Source organism: Chrysochloris asiatica, unplaced genomic scaffold, assembly GCF_000296735.1.
Source record: "Chrysochloris asiatica unplaced genomic scaffold, ChrAsi1.0 scaffold00012, whole genome shotgun sequence".
NCBI lineage: Eukaryota > Metazoa > Chordata > Mammalia > Afrosoricida > Chrysochloridae > Chrysochloris > Chrysochloris asiatica.
In genome coordinates, this window is record NW_006408530.1 from 32942904 (window position 1) to 32964952 (window position 22049).

General features: G+C 43.4%; 1 protein-coding gene across 1 annotated transcript in view; it reads right to left on the reverse strand.

Annotated features, from left to right (window-relative positions):
• MGAT5 (mannosyl (alpha-1,6-)-glycoprotein beta-1,6-N-acetyl-glucosaminyltransferase) overlaps positions 1–22049 on the reverse strand; it is a 307459-nt gene that overhangs the window by 45507 nt on the left and 239903 nt on the right. Inside the window, exon 11 of the mRNA XM_006834588.1 lies at positions 16573–16722. Coding sequence (XP_006834651.1) covers positions 16573–16722 — 150 coding nt within the window. The remainder of the gene's footprint in view (positions 1–16572; positions 16723–22049) is intronic.

Genomic DNA, 22049 nt, shown 5'->3' on the forward strand with positions numbered 1-22049 from the left:
TAAGGATAAACTTTCATTTCCTCAAATCTTGAGACTACTGGCTTTGCTGTCAAAGAATTTCAGAGGGGATAGTTGCTGGTATTGTTAGATACCATCCAGCTGGTTACAATTCATAGTGACCCTGTGTATAACAGAATGAAATCATTCCATCACTATGTTTCAACCCACTGGTGTAGCCATGGTGTCAGTCCATCTTGTTGAGGGTCTTCCTCTGTTTTTGCTGACTCTACTTTTTTAAGTATGATGCTCTTTCTCCAGGGCCTGGTCCTACCTGACAACATGTCCAAAGTACTTGAGATGAGGCATTACTATTCTTCCTTCTAAGGAACATCCTGGCTGTATTTCTCCCAAGATTGTTGTCAAGTGCCTTCGAGTGGGTTTGAACTCTTACCCATAGGTGTCAGAATAGAAGTGCGTTTCAAATGGCTGGTTTTTTAGAAGTAGATCGCCAGATTTTCTTCTGAGACACTTCTCGGATGACTTGAGACCTCCACGGTTACAATTAGCAGCTCAGTGTACCATGGACTTAGCTACTAACACTGCTACCAGAAAACACAGTTGCCTTTGATGGATTCTGACTCACGGCTACCCCATGTGTGACACAGTCTGACTCTGCACCTAGGATTTTCAATGGCTGATTTTTTGGAAGTAGTTCACCAGTCCTTTCTTTAGAGGTGCCTCTGGGGAGATTCAAACCACTCGTATTTCTGTTAGTAGACAAGCCCTTAGCCATCTTTCCCACTGGGGACACTCTGGTTCATTTCTACTGGAGACCAGGAACAGGATCTGGCAGGAAGCAGTTTTAGGAGCCTGGAAACTGTAGGATATACGGGAGATCGCCACATCCACTTGGAGCCTGCTCCTCCTGGATCTCATTCACTTAATTTTTAAAAAAAACTTTTTACTGTGAAGAGAGTGAAAACGTACACAACAAACTGGCTTTCTATTTAACAATCCGTACATGGTTTTTTCTGTGACACTGACTGCAGTTCCCACAACATAACAGCATTCTTTGCACTTATGTTTACAACTTCCGGCTTGTCTGTCTGTCTGTCCTATCCCTTCCTTCCTGAGTTTCATATCCCAGGACAAGTGCTGCCCTTTTGATCTCAGATGGTCGTTTGTTCTAAGGGATGTGTGCCTACCTCCCTCCTATCACTGTCACCTTATCGGCCTATCATTTGGCTGGAAGTTGAGCTATGGGGTGAATTCAGTTCCAAGTGTGAAGGGTGACTATGGGGTTCCACCAATCTCTATCAGACCAGTAAGCCCAGTCTTTTTTTTATGGCTTTTGAGTTTTGTTTCACATTCTTCCCCCACTCTATCTACCCAGAACCTCCTATGGGATCCTTTCAGAGTGGTAAGTGGTGGTCTGGATCTCATTCTTATTATATAGTTATTGTTACTGCTAAGTGCCACCCAGTCAGTTCCAGCTCATAGCAACGCTGTATAGGGTTTCCGAGGAGCACTGGTGACTCTGACCCGCTGACTCTGCGGTTCAAACCAACCTTGTGGTCTAGTGCATTCTACTACGGCACCACACCCGGGCTCCATTTTATAATTATAAATAACTATATATATTTTATAACTATAAATAAATAAATAACTCTATAATAGTGAAATTATCAGCAAGAACTTAGGAGTGTAGGGGGTTTGTGTATGGTTCAGGGGTGGGGGTGGGTGTACCTGGAACTCACTGAAGAAATGGAAAGAAACAGTGAAAGTCTCAGTCCTCAGAGTCTGGCTCAAAGGCCTGTGAGCTGTCCTCCCCATCAGACTCCGGGGAGGGGACACCAGGGGACTTCCACCAGATCACAGTTGGACTATGAAATCACAGGGCTGCCAGATCTTTTTGACGATGCAGCTGGGGTCTCAGCAGGTTTCCCAAGAGACCTGGAGCTCCCACTGTTTCCTGACCTCTGAAGAGAAGGGCCTGCCCTGAAGCAGTGATACCTTCATTACCTCCAAACTGTAACGAAGAAGCCCGAAGGAAAAGCAAGAAGCACAATACATTTATTTAAATAGAAAATCTTGGGAACAAATTTTAATTAGCTCCTTCAGACCAACCAATTTGAACCCATTAATTAAAAGGCTTGGAGGCTGTTGCTTAATGGACTTGAATACCACCTACGTTTAATTATATCTGAATAACAATTCGCACCATCGTTTCTGCTCTGCTGGCACTGGACTGTCTCCGTGTGCATAAAATAAACAGTTGTGTGAACTCTCCAAAGCCGTGCAATTTTAGAACGCAGCTTAAGCAAATACCACACAATTTCTTGGCCGTGAGTTTTCTCGTCACACTAATTAGGAGTGCAGGAAATGCATTACTTGGAAATACCAAAATAACAGTTTTCTCTCATGTCTATCAAGGAGCATTGTTTTGTCCTGCTTCCTATGCACTCACTACCTGTGACATTATAATGCAGCCGATGTATTAAGGTTAAATAGCACATTTGAGGTTTTAATGACAACAGGGTAAGTAGATAGAGCTCATAACCTCTGAAAGGCATTCTGGATGCTTCCATGTGCTTATGATCTTGCCACACACCAGAACCTGAACTACACTACATTGCTTTCCCTTTAACTGCCCCCCACTCCCCAGCCCCATCATTCTTCCTACTTACAGATTCCCTTTGCATGGAGACAAGAGACACAATGTAAGAATGCAAACAAGTGCTGGGGCTTCATGCCTCTGGAGAAAACTGGACATACTTTATTTATACTCTGCCTGGCCTTCAGAAGCCCGGACTCTAATGAGGATATTCCAGAGGAATAACTCCACGGCTGCAACTTTGGCTCCATCTAAGCAGAATGGAGTCCTGGTGTGGTGCTGTGGGTTAATGTGCTGGATGGCAAACTTGGTTTGAACCACAAGGTCAATGGCTCAAGCTCTCCAGCTGCTCCTCAGAACCTCTGTACTAGGTCGCTGTGGGTTGGAACTGACTCGACATCACTTAATAGCAGCAACAACAAAGTAGAATGATTGCATGTGCTAAAACCTCATGTTTAGGCTAACACTAAGCAAGAGAAAACAGATGACGTCACATGCACTTTAACTGTGGCATAGGATCGGGGCATTCCTACACATGGACAAAGACTACTGAACTACTCACATTGCTGCTCCATGTGAAAGGAGAAATGGAGCTGTTTTCAAACTCTTAATAGGAGCAATGAACTTATAATGAAAGCCAAACCACACTCACTGCCATCGAAATGGTTCTAATTGATGGCCAACCTATATAGATTTGAGACTGTAACTCTTTATAGAAGCGAAAGCCTCATCTTTCTCCTGTAAAGTGGCTGATGGGTTTGAACTGCCAACCTTATGGTTAGCATCCCAATGTGTAACCCACAGCACCACCAAGGTTGTAAATATTTACAGGAGCAGAAAGCCTCATCCTTCTCCCACAGAAAGTATGGTAGTTTTGAACTGCTGACTTTGAGGTTAGCAGCCTGATTTGTAACCACTATGCTACCAGAGCTCCTCTAGGAAGATTTATATAGCTGATCAATTTTCAAACTTATTTTTTGGTTTCTTGATGAGGAACATCAAGGATAACCCAAAGTAAGAGACATACACTCATTGTATACTTCTCTGATTATGTATTTTTTTTCTCCAATCAGATTCATTGAAATTCTATATACAAAGTAACCTGGACATGCTGCTTACTAATATTTTGATGGATTAGTCAAGAGAGTGCCAAAAAAGTGGCTTACATGACAATAAACAGAAAATCATCCAGTGTCTTAAATGCTTGGGAATGGCTACCCAAGATAACAACTACTGGTCTCTCCCAATTGGAGCAAAGAAGAGCAAAAGACTCTAGGAAAGAATTCATCCAAAGGACCAACAGCCCACAGGAACAAGGTCCTTCACAAGCCCGGTGCCTGGCCACCACCACTGACTACAGAAGGTCCCAGACACAGAGGGAGAAAAATGTAAAACAAAATTCACATTCATTAAACAATTCAGACCTGTTGGTCTGAGAAACTAAGTGGAACCCCCAACATCATGACTTCCAGACACCCTCCAAAGCTAGTACCGGACTCACTCCCAGAGATTACCTCAAAGTCAAACAATCGGAAGGCCTCAAAAGTGAACAGTAATGTGCTCTTTATTGCAAGCAAAAGGGTGGCACTTGCCCCAAAGCAAAATTCAGACAGTAGCAAGGGGCAGGAGGCTTGGAAAAACAGAAACCGGGAGCCTCGAGTGGAAGTGGAGACAGAGCTGACACACTGTCAGAAAACGATCCATAAATAAACTGCTGATCAGGAAACGAATCTGCCCCATCAACTTTCACCCAAACCACAACAACATACTCAAAAAGAAAGCACAAATGTCCAATGCCCATGAAATGAAGGGCCTCACAACTGAAACTTGAATAGTTCTCTAAGATAATAAACCTGATCCTCTGGAAAACTGATGGGTCCAGAGGTCATTTTGTGCAGTGCTATGATGCTATGATTCAGCCTCTGGATCATAATGTTTCCATCATCTGATTCTAGACACACCACAGAAGAGCAGGGGGTCCAAGATTAGTTTAGAAGCTTTCTGAGCTAGAACAGATACCATCCCAGCATACTCCTTAGATAGGGTCTCATGGCAGTCCAGATTTAGTCTTTGTGGCTCTGTGCACAGGACTCCTCCAAGTACGGCTCCAAGGTTGTCTCCACACCACCCACTACCAGCTCTGGTCTAGGACTGTGCAGCAGGCTACCTCTTTCTCCACTACGGGCTTGGGACACCTGTGGTCCTCTGATTAGTTTTAATTAACTAAGTTTGGTAGTGCTGGTTATGTGCCGTGGAGTCGGTTCCGACTCATACTGACCCTGAATAGGGTTTCTGAGGCTATAAAGCTTTACGGGAGCAGAAAGCCTCATCTTTCTCCTGTGGAACAGCTAGTAGTTTAGAACTGCTGACTTTGAGGTTAGCAGCCCGACTCATAACCACTATACAGATTAGTTTTGGCTAACTGAGATTAGTTTTAATTCACTAAATTGGTGGGTTGCCTCAGAAGGGAGTCAGAGCAATGAGTTAATCTTAACTTAACCACCATATCGATAATTGGCACAAAGTCTGGGTTGATGTGGTGTTTCAACACCCGGGCTTTGAGGTCAAGGAGTCCATGGCTTGAATCCTGACTTCATTATTTATTTGCTTTGCAACTGTAGCAACTTGTTGGATGTTTCTTTCTATGAATTCTCTGAGGCCAACTGGGAACTAATTTTCTTCAGATATGGGACCTTAGTCAAAGTAACACACCACACCAAACCAAACCTTTTGCTATTAAGTAGATTTTGACTCAAAGCAATCCTATAGGATATAGTAAAACTGTGCCCAATGGCCCGATGTACCTGATAGTACTGATGTACCCACTGTAACCGATGTACCTGATGCCCCCAGTATACCCGATGCACCAGAAGTACCTGATGCTGTCAGAAAGAGTCACAGGAGCCAAGCTTTCTCCCATGCAAGTAGACTGCATCCTCCCTCGGGCTCCACAAGCCCCTCAGTCACACTACCTGAAGACTCCCTTGTCTAAGGATAGAAGGGCTAAGGAATCAAAGACAAGGACACTTGTCAGGTATGCTGAAGTGTCCAATGTTCTCAAGGTCAGCTGCTACACTGGGGTCACCTCCCTGATGGTGTCCAGTCATCCAAGTGCCCTTTTAGGAGCAAAATAAAGCAACCATACCAAGACCAAAAGTTCCAGCTCTTTAGTCCTTTGAAAGCACCAGTATAAACTCCGATGAGAAACTTTGTAGTATAAACTCATTAATTTAGAGACTGTTGTTAAGTACTGCTGAGTTAGGTCAGACTCATAGCAACCCTGTATATGGTTTCTGAGGAGGCTGGGTTTGAACCACCAACCTTGTGGTTCACACCCTTGGAGACTGGGGAGTAGAACATTTGGATAAATTTAAAACTGGAAAGGCTGAAAATCCACAGCTGTGTCACACAAAACGTTGATCACTAAAATTCAGCTCGAGCATCATGTCCTTGGGGGAGTTGTTTCTGATCACCTCTCACCCACTACCTAAGCCTCAGCCTTCAGGACGTTTGTAATGAGAAGCGATAATCCAGAGAGAGAGGTTAGCACTAGGACTGGCACACACACAGGGTGTAGATAAAGTGGCTGCTATTTTCATGGCAATGTGCACCACAATTGTTGGGTTCCACAGAGTCGGTTCCGACTCATAGTGACCCTGGTATAGGGTTTCTGAGGAGGAGCTGGTGGGTTTGAACTGCCGAACTTGTGGCTCACAGATTAGTGCTGATCCTACAGTTCCAAACTGGGAGTCCTGTCCACCGATGGACTGTTGTTGTTACGTGCCGGTGAGTCAGTTTGACCCATAGCGACCCTGTATAGGGTTTCTAACCAAGGAGCGCTGGTGACCTTGTACCACTGACCTTGTGGCTCAAACTGACTTTGCATTCCAGTGCATTAACCCACAGCGTATAAAGCGTGTCAAATCGAGAATGAAATGCAATTGTGTGACTCCACTTAGAGCATTATGGTGAGGTTTTACTGCTGACATCGTTTTTAATGGTTAATGTGCTCTGCCGCTAACCAGAAGGTTGGAGATTTGAGTCAATCCAGAGGAACCTTGGAAGAAAGGTCTGGCAGCCTACTTCAGAAACATCAGCCATTGAAAACCCTGTATAATCCAATCTGTCTAGGTGGGGCTGGTGCAATGAAATGCAGACGGGTCTCTTGTGATACAATAGTGAATAATTGTTATCAGGACTGATTGTGAGGGTTGGAAAAGTAAAGGTAGACGTTTTCTAGCAAGGAGGGGAGTGATTAACTTTTCAGTCTAGGAGCGGAGGCCCCTAGGACCATGAAGGGAGAAGAGCAGAGAGCGGGTCCCTACCCAGAGAAGCAGTGATGCCTGAAATGGAGGCAGAGATGATGACGTGGAGCGATGGAGCAGCTGGAGACTTTAGATTCAGAGAGGGAGAGTGACTGTGTGCTGAAGACCTGGGAGGTACGAGGGGGAAGGATTGCATGGAGGGGATTGTAACCATGGCAATGAGACGATATACGATAGAATGAATGTAAAACTAATGTTCTCTCATGTAAACTATCATATAATTCACAATAAAACATTTAAGAAAAACAAAACAAAACAACAACAAAAAAACCCTGTATATAGGCTTGGCAGAAGATAGTGCTGTGCTCTCTCTCTCTCTCTCTCTCTCTCTCTCTCTCTCTCACAAATATCTATATCTATTTATATCTATCTATCTAGACAGATAGATAGATAGATAGATAGATAGATAGATAGATAGATAGATAGATAGATATAGATAGACATGAAAACTGAGGCCTAACCAAATACTTTGAGGGACAGAGTTCCTGGGTTTGGGAACTTTAGACCATTGTCTTAGGGGTCATCAAGATCAACAGGCATAACATAGTCCACACAGAGACGATGATCTACACCTACTATGGCGAGCAGTGACTGGGGCCTTAGAAGCTTTAAAGCAGCCATTTAAGATGCAACTATTGTCTCTCCCTATCCAGAGCAGAGAAAAGTGAAAAAAGCTCAAGACTAAGAGAACCATTAGTCCAAAGGACTAAACGGACCACATGAACCACAGTCTCCACTAGCCTGAGACTCAAAGAACTGATGGTGCTCGGCTACCAGGAGCTATGACCTCTGATCAAAATCACAACAGAAGGTACAGGGCACAGTAGGATAAAAATCTAGAACAGAATTCAAAATCCTAAACTTACTGGTCTGAGAAGAGATGGGCGGCATCTCTGAGTCCCTGTTGACCTGTTAGCCTTATCTGTCATACCTGATCAGCAAGACTGATTTGGCCATCCCTGTGTCCACATTGTCCAGAAGAAAGTCTGGGTGAGCAAATGAATCCAGCAACCAGGTGTCCCTGTGAGGGCAGGCTGAACTGTCTGGTGTGTATTTGGGTGTGGGGAGTGTCTTCATAGTCAGAGAGGTTACTGAATCCTATGTCTGTGCTTTATTCATTCTATGTGTATGTATGGAATCTCTCCCATCAAGATGGAATGGGAATACTTTACTCTATGGGACACTAAGAAGAAACCTGCTGAGGGCTCAGGGTAACTGAGACCTAAACCAGAAATGGAAGGTGGGCTGCTCCTTGTAAATTATTAAGTGAGCTCTTGAGTGAACATTCACAGGTCCTGGGGATGTGGGCAGCACCACAGAGAGGTGGGCACGGGATAGGAGAGGGCAGCTGGGGGGATCTCAAAGATCTAGGCTTGTGAGGCATGAGAACAGGAGGATGTTGGCCCAAGATCCTAGATGGCCACTGGATTTCATCTTGTCCTCATTCCTTAATTCTTTATAAGATTAGCTGAATGTCTTCTACAAGCCAAGAGCTGCTCTAGGCACTTGGGATGGACCCGTAAACAGAACAAACAAAGCTCCTCTGCCCTCATGGAGCTGCCTGAAGGTCTGCTTCCACTGGCTGTAGCTGCCTGAGGCCCTGGGGTTTTTGAGAAGATTATGTAACCAGAGGCAAGCTCAGCTGGAAGAGTCATGACTGATAAGAGTGTCACGGATGAAGATGATATGGAACAGGGGTTATACATACTGTGTGTTTGTCTGTCAACTCCGTCCTGAATTAGAGGAGAGTCTCATAGTAACCTGATGAACTGATGAGGGATAAGGACAGGATCACTGTGATATCTTAAGTCTTAGAGGGGGGAATAAGCAGAAGTTGGGGTGGCGGAGGCATGCAGGGACAGTATGAACAGCAGTACCCCACTCCCTCCAAGTTTCCTGCAGAGAGGGAGGTACCTGTTCTGCCTCACTATTCACTATCCTGGTCCAGTCTGGCTGTTCCTTCATCCAAGTGTGGGATGTGGAGGCCTTATCAGGATCTAGTACAGAATAATGAGCCTTCCTTGAGAAACTGGAAGGTGGACATGAAGAGGTTAAAATCTGGAAGGTGCGGAAAGAAACCATATTAAAGGAGCAGGGGGGATGCATCACAAATAACATCAGGCCACCCTGGTGAGTCTTGATTGGCTGCTTTAGAATGCATGCCTGGAGTTTGTTGGACAGAATGACTTGTCTGTGGGCCTCTGATAAATAATGAATTCACCCACATCCATATTCCTATTAGAAAGGTCTTTTGGATTTGACAAGTCCCCAGCTCTTTTAGCCCTGATTTTCATTACACTGAATTCCTCTTGTCGTCACAGGCTCCCTGCAGCAGAAGTCAGCTAATGATGCCTGGGTCCCTAATGGCATACCAGGACAAAATTCTGCTGAGCAGAGACTTTCCTGGGCTTGGTGGAGAGAAGCAAAGATGGCTCATAATGAAAAATAATGAGTCAGAAGCTGATTACACATCCATCATTTCTATCTATCTCAGAACCTCTTAAGAAATCACAGACCTGCTTGCCTCTCTGATAACCAGTGTGAGAACTGCGGGAATCTTGTTCATTTTGCAGACATTTACTTTCTTGCACACACCTCTAGCTTTCCACTTCCAATGTGAGGGAGAATAAATATCTTATAAAATGTCCCAAGAAATAGAGGACAGAGTTGGAGGCAGAAAGGGGTTATAAATGCAAAGTCTGACTGGTTTTTAGCTTCATTACTTTAAAGCCTAAGATCCATTCTTTTAGGAATTTAGCGCCTGCTGCTTGTGTTCTGCATAGAAGGGGAGACTTAGTGAGCAATACACTGCCCTGTTTCCATCATATTTTCCAGGTGTTTTAAATTACAATTCCATTCAGGGTATTTTAATATAGGCGGTTCAAACCCACCAGTCACTATAAGTCAGAACTGACTCGATGGTACTTAACAACAAGAAGTCTGATGAACAGATGACATATAATAGGATCAGTGACATCCACTGGTTTTTCAAGGATGAATGCCATGTCCCTTACACTCAGAATTTAGGCTGCAACCCTAGGTTTGGGACAATCCTCAATGTCCCGGTTTGAGCCTTCCAGGCTTCTCCTGTGTCCTTCTGTGGACCATCAAGGATTTTAGTTCTGGCCTATGTACCATTCTCTGACAGGGCCTATGGATAGGAGGGAAAAGGGTTCTTTAAAAATTTGCAAGGCTGAGTAAAACATCCACAAGGTTAGGTTCATAAAAGTGTGTAAGACAGAAATGATATATTGCTGAAAAGCAGCACTGCCAAATGTTGTTCTAAAGGAGCTGATGCCACAACCTTACATTGGGAAAAGAACAATGAGACAAATGGCAAAAACACCATTGTCACTAAAGGGACGCAACCTGCTGACAACTTGGAGGTGTCTACTTGAGACAGAAGGTGAACGGAAAAACCTAGGGTGGGAACGCCACACACAGGTACCAGACCACAAAGAGTCTTGTAAGGAAATATAATCTTAATGAAAACAAACAAAGCTTTTGCCCAAGGAGCTAACAGCCTTGCCAACTATCTTATCATGCCATCGTGCAAATGACTTAGAGCTAGAAATCATCAAATATATTCCCAGGGAGAGAAACTGCAAAAAAGAAAATAAAATTTCTCACAACTGGACCAATAAGCAACATCACAACAAACTAAGGAAAGAATGAAGATGTCAAAGACTAAAGAGTTCACTATTAATGCCCTTGGAAGCAGTAGTCAAGAAATCAAGCAATGTATTGCATTGGGCAAATCTGTGGAAAAAAAACAAACAAACCCTCTTTCAAGTGCAAAAATGCTGTGTTAAGAACTAAAGTGTATCTGACCCACCTGACTCAAACCATGGCATTTTTAATTGCCTCACATGCATTCAAAAGCTGGACAATGAATAAAGAAGCCAGAAGAAGAATAAATGTCTTTGATAACTATAGTGTTGGTGAAGAATACGAAATCTACCATGGTGGTGGAGGTGTGCTGTGGAGTTGTTTTCCATTACAGCGACCCTGTATAGGGTTTCCGAGGTTGTAAATCTTTATGGGGGGAGCAGAAAGTCTCATCTTTCTCCCATGGAACAGTTAGTAGTTTTGAACTGCTTGCGGTTAGCAGCCTGATTCTAACTACCATGCTACCAGAGCTCCTTGTGAACTGTTATAAGAATGAATAAATCTGTCTTGGAACAAGTACAGCCTAAATGCGCCTTAGAAACAAGGATGGTGAGTCTCCACCTCATGTACTTATGACATGTTGTCAGGAGGGGCCAGGTCCTGGAGAAGGACACCATGCTTGGAAAGGAGAGGGTCAGCAAAAGAGGGCAGATCCCCAATGAGATGGACTGACACACTGACTACAACCATGGACTCAAACATACCGATGACTGTGAGGGTGGGGCATGATCAGGCAGTGTTTGATTGTACAAAAGGTTGCTATGACCAGGACCAACTCGACAGCATCTACCAACAATATTCCACTACTTGTCTGTTTGTCGTACTGTGGTGGCTTGTGAGTTGCTGTGATTCTGGAAGCTATGCCATGGGTATTATAAATACCAGCAGGTCACCCACGATGGGCAGGTTTCAGATGAGCTTCTAGATGAAGACAGACTAGGAAGAAGGAAAGGCAAATTACTTCTGAATATTTGGTCACTGAAAACCTTATGAATAGCAGAAAAATACTGTAAGATATAGTGCTGGAGTAACAAGGAAGGGAGTGATTAATTCTCCAGGATAGGAGCGGAGGCCTCTGGGACCATCAACGGAGAAGAGCCAAGAGCGGGACCCTACCCAGAGAAACAGAGATGCCTGAGACAGAGACAGAGATGATGACGTGGAGTGATGAAGCGACTGGGGACCTTGGACCCAGAGAGGGAAAGGGACTGTGGGCCAAAAACTGGGGGGAGGAGGGGGAAGTGTAGGGGGCAGGTTTCTGGGATATACCCTTTGGGTGGTTGATGATGCATGGAGGGGATTGGAACCATGGCAGTGAGATGATATAAGATGGAATGAATATAAAAGTAAAGTTCTCCCATGTAAACGATCATATAATTCACAATAAAACTTAAAAAAAAAAAAAAGATATAGTGCCGGAAAATGAGCCCCTCAGGTTGGAAGGCACTCAAAATGTGACTGGGGAAGAGCTTCCTCCTCAGAGTAGAGTTGATCGTGATGATGATGCAAATGGAGAAAAGCTCTTGGAACCTTCATTTGCTGATGGGGCACAATTCAAAATGAAGAGAAACAGCTGTAAACATCCATTAATAATTGGAACATGGGATGTAAGAAGTATGAATCTAGGAAAATTGGAAATGTCAAAAATGAAAGGAAGGCATAAACATCGATATCCTAGGCACTAATGAGCTGAAATGGATGGGCATTGGCCATTTTGAATCTTATAATCACATAGTTTACTATGCCAGGAATGACAAATGAAGAGAAATGGCATTGCATTCAGCGTCAAAAAGAACATATCATAATCTGTCTTGAGGTACAATGCTTTCTGTGATAGGATAATATCCATGCGCCTATAAGGAAGACCAGTTAATACCACTATTACTCAAATTTACGCACTAACCACTAAAGCCAGTGAAGATGAAATAGAAGAATTCTACCAACTTCTTTAATCTGAAATTGATCAAACATGCAATTAAGATATATTGATAATCAATGGCGATTAGAATGCAAAGGTTGGAAACAAAGAAGAAGGATCAGTAGTTGGAAAATATGGCTTGGTGACAGAAATGATGTGGGCGATCACATGACAGAATGCTGCAAAATCAATGATCTGTTCATTTCAAATGCCTTCTTTAGACAGCATAAGAGACCATTATGCACATGGACCTCACCAGATGGAATACAAAGAAATCAAATTGACTACATCTGTGGAAAGAGAGGGTGGAAAAGCTCCATATCATCAGCCAAAACAAGGCCAGAGGCAGATTGTGGAATAGACCATCAATTGCTCATATGCAAATTCAGACTGAAGCTGAAGTAAATGAAAACAAGTCCACGAGAGCCAAAATATGACCTTGAATATATCCCACCTGAACATAGAGATCATCTGAAAAACAAATTTGATACATTAAACACTAAAGACCAAGACCAGAAGAGTTGTAGGATGACATCAAGAACATCATACAGGATGAAAGCAAAGACAAGAAAAGAAGGAAGAGATCAAAATGCATGTCAGAAGAGATTCTGAAACATGCTCTCCAGCATAGAGATGCTAAAGCAAATGGAAGAAATTTTGTACAAGATTAGGAGGTACAAGAGCTGAACAGAAAATGTCAAAGGTCAGCTTAACAAGACAAAGTCAAATATTACAACGAAATTTGCAAAGACCTGTAGCTAGAAAACCAAAAGGGGAGAACACGCTCAGCATTTCTTAAGCTGAGGGAACTGAAGAATAAAATCAAGCCTCAGCTTTTGCTATTGAAGGATTCTATGGACAAATTACTGAATGATGCAGAAAGCATCAAAAGAAGATGGAAGGAATACACAGAGTCACCATACCAAAAGGAAAAAATGGTCGATGTTCAACCATTTCAAGAGGTAGTACATGATCAACAGCCAATGATATTGGAGGAAGAAGTCCAAGGAGCATTGAAGAAATTGGCAAAGAACAAGATACTAGTAATTGATGGAATACAAATGGAAATCTTTTAAGAAAGTGAGGCGGCACAGGAGGCACTCACTCACCACTTCCAAGAAATTTGGAAGACAACTATCTGGCCGACTGATTGGAAGAGATCCGTATTTGTGCCCATTCCAAAGAGAGGTGACCCAACAGAATGTGGAAATCATCGCACAATATCTTTGATACCCCAAGTGAGTAAAGTTTTACTAAAGGTAATACAGAAACGGCTACAAGCATACATGGACAGAGAACTTCCAGAGGTTCAAGCCAGATTCAGAAGAGGATGTGGCATGTGGGATATCATTGCTGACGTCAGATGGATCTTGGCTGAAAGCAGAGAATACCAGAAAAGATGTTTACCTGTGCTTTATTGACTACACACAGACTTTCGATTGTGTGGATCATGAGATGCTATGGACAACATTGCAAAGTATGAGTATTCTGGAACACTTAATTGTGCTCATGAAGAACATGTACACGGACCAAGACGTAGTTGTTTGAACATAACATGGAAACACTGAATGCAGTTTAAAATTAAGAAAGGTGTGCAACAAGGTTGTATTCTTTCACCATACTTATTCAACCTGTATGCTGAGCAAATAATCTTAGAAGCTGTGTTATATGAAGAAAAATGTGGCATCAGGATAGGTGTAAGACTTATTAACAACATGTGATATGTAGATCTGTGATGCTACCTTGCTTACTGAAACTGAAAACGACTTAAAATACTGATGAAGATCAAACAGCACACAGCCTTTGGTATGGATTGCATCTCAATGTAAAGAATACAAAAATTCTCACTAGTGGACCAATAAACAACATTCTTATCAACGGAGAAAAGATTGAAGTTGACAAGGACTTCTTCTTGGATCAACCATCAATATTCATGGAAGCAGCAATCAAGAAATTTAAATGACGTATTGCATTAGGCAACTCTGCTGCACAAGACCTTTTTAAAGTGCTGAAGAGCAAAGATGTCAGCTTGAGGACTAAGGTGTGCCTGACTCAAGCCATGGTATTTTTAATAACCTCGTAAGTATGCAAAAGTTGGACAATGAATAAGGAAGACCATATAAAAATTGATGCTTTTGAGTTATGGTGTTGGAGAAGAATGTTGAAAGTATCATGGGCTGTCAAAGAATGAAGAGATATGTGTTGGAAGAAGTGCAGCCAGAGTCCCCTTGGAGGCCAGGATGGCCAGACTTTGTCTCTAAGACTTTGGACATATTGTCAGGAGGGACCAGTCACTGGGGAAGGGATATCATGTTTGGTAAGGTGGATGGTCAGAGAAAAAGAGGAACACCCTCAACATGATGGGTTGGCAAAGTGGGAGCATCAATGTATTCACGCATGGCAACAATTGTGAGGTTGGCCCAGGACAGGGTACTGTTTCCTTCTGTTGTGCATAGGGTTGTTATGAGTTGGTACTGACTCGATGGTACCTAACAACAACAACAACAGCCAACAATATTGGCTTGGTTTCTAGTTTTCTCTGGAACAGTCACTCCCTGCTCTGCTCTGTCACCTAACTCTCACTCTGTCAGCCATCACTCTTCATTTACTACACCACTCACGATCTTCCCGGTGTCCCGTGCCTGCAGTGAGTTATTTCCTCATCTGAAGTTATTGTCTGTCAATACATACAGTGTTCCCATCGATGACTGATGGAATGATTGTGAATGGAGGAAGGTTTATGAACGTTTACAGAGCAAATCAGTTTTCCATTAAAAAAATTCATACACATTTTGTTCCACATCATCCACTGCAAACAAACCCCACAATGAAACGTCACTTATCCCATTTCCTCTCTCTGTTTACTGTTTCTCTTCCTCCTTTTTTCCTAACCCTTCTGAACTTGGTCCTTGGGTAAATGCTATCCTTTGTTCTCAAAATGGTTCATTATTCTAATGAGTGTGTACCTCCCTAATGTTATTTTTTTCCCTTGTATGGATAGATGGTGGTGTGCCTTGGAGTCGGTTCCGATTCACAGTGACCTTGTATAGGGTTTCCAATGTTGTAAGTTTTTATAGGAGCAGAAAGCTTCATCTTTCTTTCACAGAGTGGCTGGCAGTTTTGAACTGATGAGCTTGAGGTTAGCAGTCCAACTCGTAACCACTACGACCTGTATATCGTTTGGCCATGGGGGTGAATTCACTTCCAGAAGGGTGATTTAGGCCATACTCTTAGGAGTCCCAATGGTCTCTATTAGACGAGTAAGCCTGACCTTTTTATGATTTGAGTTTGTTCTACTCTATCCAGAACCTTCTAATGGGATCCCTTGCAGAGCAGCTGTTCATGGTAGCTACACACCATCTAGTTCTTCTGATCTTAGAGTCATAAAAACTGAAGTCTGTGTGGGTGTTTAGTCCACTAGATGAATTGTTTCCGTGTATCTTTGATTTTCTTCATTCTTCTTTATTTCAGATGGAGAAACCAATAATAACACCTTAGATGGTCACTCATGAGCTTTTTTTTTTTTCTTTATGTTTTATTGTGAATTATATGATATTTTACATGGGAGAACTTTAGTTTTACATTTATTCCAACTCATGAGCTTTTAAAACATCGGTTGTTATTAACCAAGTAGGATGCAGAAGAGTATCTTTGTGAAATATGCTATGCCATGTCCAATACATACTTGTTGGATGAAGAAGTGTGAGGAAAAGCTGATTTGGGGGCTGAGTCTTTGAAAAGAGGTGTCGAGGCTAAGTTAAATAGCCCTAGCTTAACTGTGGAGGCTGCCGCTCTATCAAAAGGGTAAGGCCTTATCTTTCCTGTTTAGGGATTCCCAGATCCCTGCTTGATCCCTGGCACAGAGTAACTACTCAGTTAATTTTTTTGATCCAGCAAATGAGCAAAGCAATAGGTATCTCTTTCCAAAATTCACTAACTTCTACGCTACAGCTGTTCTAAAACAAAACTGCCAGAGAGGACCTAAAGAGGCACTGAAGCATTGAAAAGGAAGCTAGAGCGATTCTGACCCTCATCCAGACATCAAATGGAAACAAACCTGTAAATGAGACCATGGGTAAGTTTTTATAAAATGACTAGAAGCTTACCTTGGTTTCTCGGAGAAGAAACTGCAGGTCCCGGCCACTGAGAATACCATGGTTCTTCACGTAACTGGGAATATTCTTGGTGCTGGAACCATAGACAGTTGCATGTACTTCCATGTATGTGTGAATAATGTCCAAGTAGTTCTTCTTATTCTAAAGAAATAAGAAGGAGAGGCATGTCTCTTTTCCTATCATTCATGTAACAACTTGCTGTCTCCTTATGGCCAGCAATCCAACTCTGGAAATTCTTATTAAAATAATCTGGTTAGATTGTGAGGGTAGAAACAGTGAAATTGTCGGTCTACACATTTCCAAGAAGAAATACATTATATAGCAACATGGTACTGAATACCTGTGGCAGCTTATAGCCACTTATTTTGAAGGATCATTCTCACTTTGTAATTACCAGGGAGTCAACAAGGTGCTTTGGCCCATCCTCTTTATGGGAGAGGAACTTTGGGAAAGGAAAGCCCAGTGAACGCAGTAGTTGGATGAAGCTATTTTCTCGGAGACGCTAAACAGTCCCCAAGGAATACAAACAGCCCCAGATCTTGCCAATGTTTCCAGTGATGATTAACTCATTTTGTCAGAACTGGATCCCACCTAATTCAGATCATGGGGAGATGAGAGTTTCCTACAATGTATATTGATTAGCTTGGCAGCCGCAGAGATAATGACACTACGGAGGTAGAGAAAAGGGAGAAAAGAATAAGCAGAAAATTTGATTAGCACTGAAGCCATCAAGAGTAATTATACTTTCATTAAAAACCAAATCAAAGCCCCTTTTCTGTATTTGCCGGTCCTGGATTTCAAGGCACATTTTCTATATCAAATCCACCTGTGGGTCATCAACAAACTCACTTTCTCTTCCCTCAGAAGCACTTCACATTACATCTCTTAGTGACTAAGCTGCAAAACTGGAATGTGTGTGTGTTTTAATACTTAGAAGATTCAAATTCCGTAATGTTTCCTAGTTGTTTAAAAGTGCGGCATGGTTTTCTCATTTGCAGCCTGTTTTCAGTCACTTTAGGCAAATTGAATCGTAGCTGGTTTTGTGACTTCAGACCACAGGGATACAGATCGCCAGTCACATAGTGTGGAGAAAGAAGAGGGGGCTCAGAAGGAAAAGAGGAGACAAGCAGGGCTTCCATGGGATGTGGATACTTCTATGCTAACTGTGATGGGCCAACTGTTCAGAAAGTTGGGGGGCCTGGGAATTAATTGCCTTAGTGGAGAATGCTATATAATGCCCCAAGTTTGGTGGACAGGAAAATGGTTATTTCAAATACAGAGAAAGTCTTCATGCTTGGAAAAAAACACACCATCCGTGTACTCCATCAGATGACTGTTCAGATTCAAGCGAATCATCTCTGCATCCTGATGTTTGAATAAAATGAACACCTGGACTGAGAGTTTAATTTCATGCCATCTTTCATGCAGCTGGAGGATGCAAAAGTCATCATTTCAGAGAAGTGTGCCACTGAATTAGTGTAGAGGTGACTGCACAGTTTAAAAACTTCTACTTCCTGCTGTTTTCAGGTGCCATTGAGTTGGTTCCAACTCATAGTTTCACATCAGAAGCAAACAATGCCTGTCTTGTGTCATCCTCACAATTGCTATGCTTGAGCCTATTACTGCTGCCACTGTGTCAATCCATGTACTTGTGGTCTGCCTCTTTTTTGATGATCTTCCACTTTACCAAGTATTCCCCTCCTACGACAAGTCCGAAGTATGAGAGGCAAAGTCTCACCATCCTGGCTTCTACGGTGCATTCTGGTTGTTGTCTGAGCTAAATTTAGGATCATATATATATTGAGTCCAGGTATGGTGCCCTGGGTTAATATGCTGGACAGCAAAGTTGGTTTGGACTGCAAGGCCAGCAGTTTAAGCTCACCAGCCACTCCTTGGAAACCCTATACAGGGTTGCTATGGGTCAGAACTGACTTACTGACTTGATGACACTTGACAACAACATATATATGAAAAAATATTCATTAGTAAGCCATGCCCCCTTACTCCCCCCACCCCACCCCCCAGAAACTCTAACCTCTCTCACAGTCCCTGAGAAGCAGGAAGGAGGATTCTGTCATACATCCCCTCACTTCTGCCATGGCGGACCAGCCCAGGGTGTGTGTCTGACATAAGGGAGGCTGGGGAGAGAGGCCTGTTAGATTGGCCAGCAGCCTGTGAGGATGCGCCGAACCCATTAGATCCTCTTTGGGAATGGAGTCTGTACACAAGAAGTCTGATCACTGCCAGGTGGTGGTGGCCTTTAGGACAAAAAGGCCACTCAGTGTTGGTGTCTGGGCAGTCCTGGGTCAACTGACAAGTTCAGAAGAAGCCATTTAACAGTGTTGTGTGGTGGGAGTGGGAAGAGAACCAGGTAAGAGCTGAAAGTAGGAAGGAAAGGGGAAGACAGACACTTGATAGGGGGACCTAGCAAGAGAGCAAGACAGAGACATCAGCTCTGTGAACATGAGAGAGAGAGAGAGAGAGAGAGGAAAGACCGAGAAAAGGGAAAAAGAAGAGAGAAAACCAGGGTTCAGAGCTGTGTCTGGTTCCTAGCCCCTCCACAGCCACTACTTAGATTCCCTAGGTCTTTCTGGATCCTTCTAACAGCGCGAGGCAGTGCTGGCTCAGCGGTAATATTCTTGTCTTCCACGTGGGAGAGCTGGGCTTGATGCTAACAATGTTCACTCCACACGGTGGAGGCTTGTGTGCTGCTATGATTCTCAACAGGCTTCTGCAGAGCTTCCAGACTAAGTTGGACTAGGAAGCAAAGCTGGTGATAAGATTCTGGTAACCAGCCAGTGAGAACCCAATGTATCACAATGGTCTGAAGTGCAACCCACTATAGAGACGGCATGGACTCCTGCTGGGGCACTGTAGGATCAGCACAGGATTGTGAACCACGAGGTCAGCAGTTCAAACCCACCAGTTGCCCTTTGGAAACCCTATACATACAAGATTGCTGTGAGTTGGAACTGACACAATGGCACTTAACAGTGTAGATGGCACAGGACTGAGAAGCACTTTGTCCCACTGGGCATGGGAGCACCATGGACTGGGGATGGCTTGGACAGCAACTAACACAACAGCAACATAAGAGCAGCAGCTGTCCACACTCTCCATAACCCCACCTCATAGGTTTCCTTGCACTACTCTAGGTAGATTCCTATAATCTCCAATGAGATCCGGATGCTCTTTTAGCAGGGATTGGAGGGGAGGAGGCACGCAACTGTCCTTTGTGCAAGAGGAAACATACCCCCTGAAAAAGATGACTGACTAACCATTGAAGACAGACAAGGAAACAAATCCCTGTGAAAAGCTGACTAGTGAAGGCAGACCAAAGTCTGCTTGACTGTCCTCAGTCTACCTGGCTCTGCCCTGGAGAACACTCACTGAAGACAGGCTCAAGACTAGGATTCGGCATACCAACTGGGGAGAAAATAGCATAATAGGATACACATGTATTGTCATCAAATACCAGAAAAGATCGGGGCTCCCTGAAGTAGAATAAGAGGGCAAGTTTGGGCAGATATCAAGAAGTATATGGGAAGGCTAATAAACTCCATGAACTTCTTAACATTAAGGCATGGTGAATTCTGGGAAGTAGACATTACCTTCAGAGAGGAGTGATGTAATTTCTCAAATGAGAAAATCACAAGATATTACCAGAAGAAAAAACATGTCCCAAGCATAAGTCTAACTCTGAAAGCTGATGTGACAATATGATTCCACCCCAGCTCTCAGAGTTCTGCAGAATCCAGTGTGGTGAGGGAAGCTACCAATTCTGGGTGGTGGTGGTCAGCACCACCCATGACCAATGCTTTCACTCTCATGAGATGCTAAGGAAACCCAGAGGTGTCTCCAGCTCACACCTGTTTCATGAATTTTTGGACCAAGTATCCAAATGCCTCCCGAACCTCCTCACCTGAGTGTCCTGCAGGCACTTCCAACTCAACAGATCCAAAGGGAATTCATCTTTCTTTCTCAGACCAGCATCCTTTCCTATGTTATTATTGATGATGATAAGTGCCCTTGAGTCTGTACCCAACTCACAGTGACTCTGCATAAGGTTTCTGAGACTGTAAATCTTTGCGGGAGCAGAATGCCTCATGGTTCTCTCTTGGAGCAGCTGTTGTGCTTGAACTACCGACCTATAGTTTGCTGTGCAGTGTCTATCCTACAGAGTCACTACACTCCGTGATCTGTAGCTGGACTTCATCTTCCTCCCAACTCCCCGCCTGCAGGTACTTGTACCAGAAACCCTGGTGACCTCCGAAATTTCACACTCGCAAACACATTACGCTCAACATATATCCACACAAATAAAGTATACTCACACACATACACACATAACACACTCATACATGCACACACAAATATGTGCAGTGACAGTATACACACACACACACACCCAAATTACTCACAAAGTCCTGTTGACTCTACCTGTGTAATATCAAATGTGTTTTCTCCCCAGGCTCTGCTCCTAGCTACCTGGACTGTCCCAGGATTACTACAACCAGCCTCTTGAGTCAACCTCTTCACAGGTGTCAGAGATCTTTCTGGATTGCAGTTTTAATCAAGTCATTAACTACTGTCTGGTGATCCATCCTCTACTCAGAAATAAAACATAATCTACCACCACTTCCAACTAGTGTTTACTATTTACTCTGAGCCTGGCTTTACATGTATGGTGGTGGTAGTGGGGGTAGGTGCCATGGGGTCAGTTCTAACTCACAGAACTCTAGTTGGTGTCCGAGCTTGTCAATCTTTTGCGGGAGCAGAAAGTCGTACCTTTTTCCACAGAGTGGCTGGTGGGCTGGGAACCGCTGATCTAGTGGTTTGCAGTCTAGTACTTATCCTACAAAGCCACCATGCTCCCCTTACATGCATGGACTCATTTAGGCCCTTCTAGCGAGCTGATGGAGTGGTACGGTCATCATATTCCACTGGTGATTCTGACCCCTGGGGATCTAGTTAAAACGTAGATTCTGATTCAGCATGTCTGGGGTGCAAATGCAAATTCTCAACAGGGGAGTTGTGGTGTAGTGACTTATCTAAGGGTTCTTTTAGCCACAGTCAGTAATTCTCACGAAATGTTTTTGCCCTGCTATTTCTGGGTAAGAAAAGGTGGGAGAGGATATTGATTGGATGACACGATTCAGCTGTGGATATTAACAGAGTTTTAACTGTAATTGTACACACTTGGATTTAAAACAGGGATGGGGGGACATCCAGCCTATAAGCCATTATGTTGTTGTTGTTATGTGCCGTGGAGTCGGTTCTGACGCATAGTGACCCTGTACAGGGTTTCCAAGGCTGTAAATCTTTACGGGAGCAGAAAGCCTCATCTTTCTCCCGTGGACCAGCTGGTAGTTTCGAACTGCTGAGCTTGCGGTTCACAGCCCAATTTGTAACCACTACAATACCAGAGTTCCTTAGGGGCCATATAAGGCCCACCAAATCATTTGGTC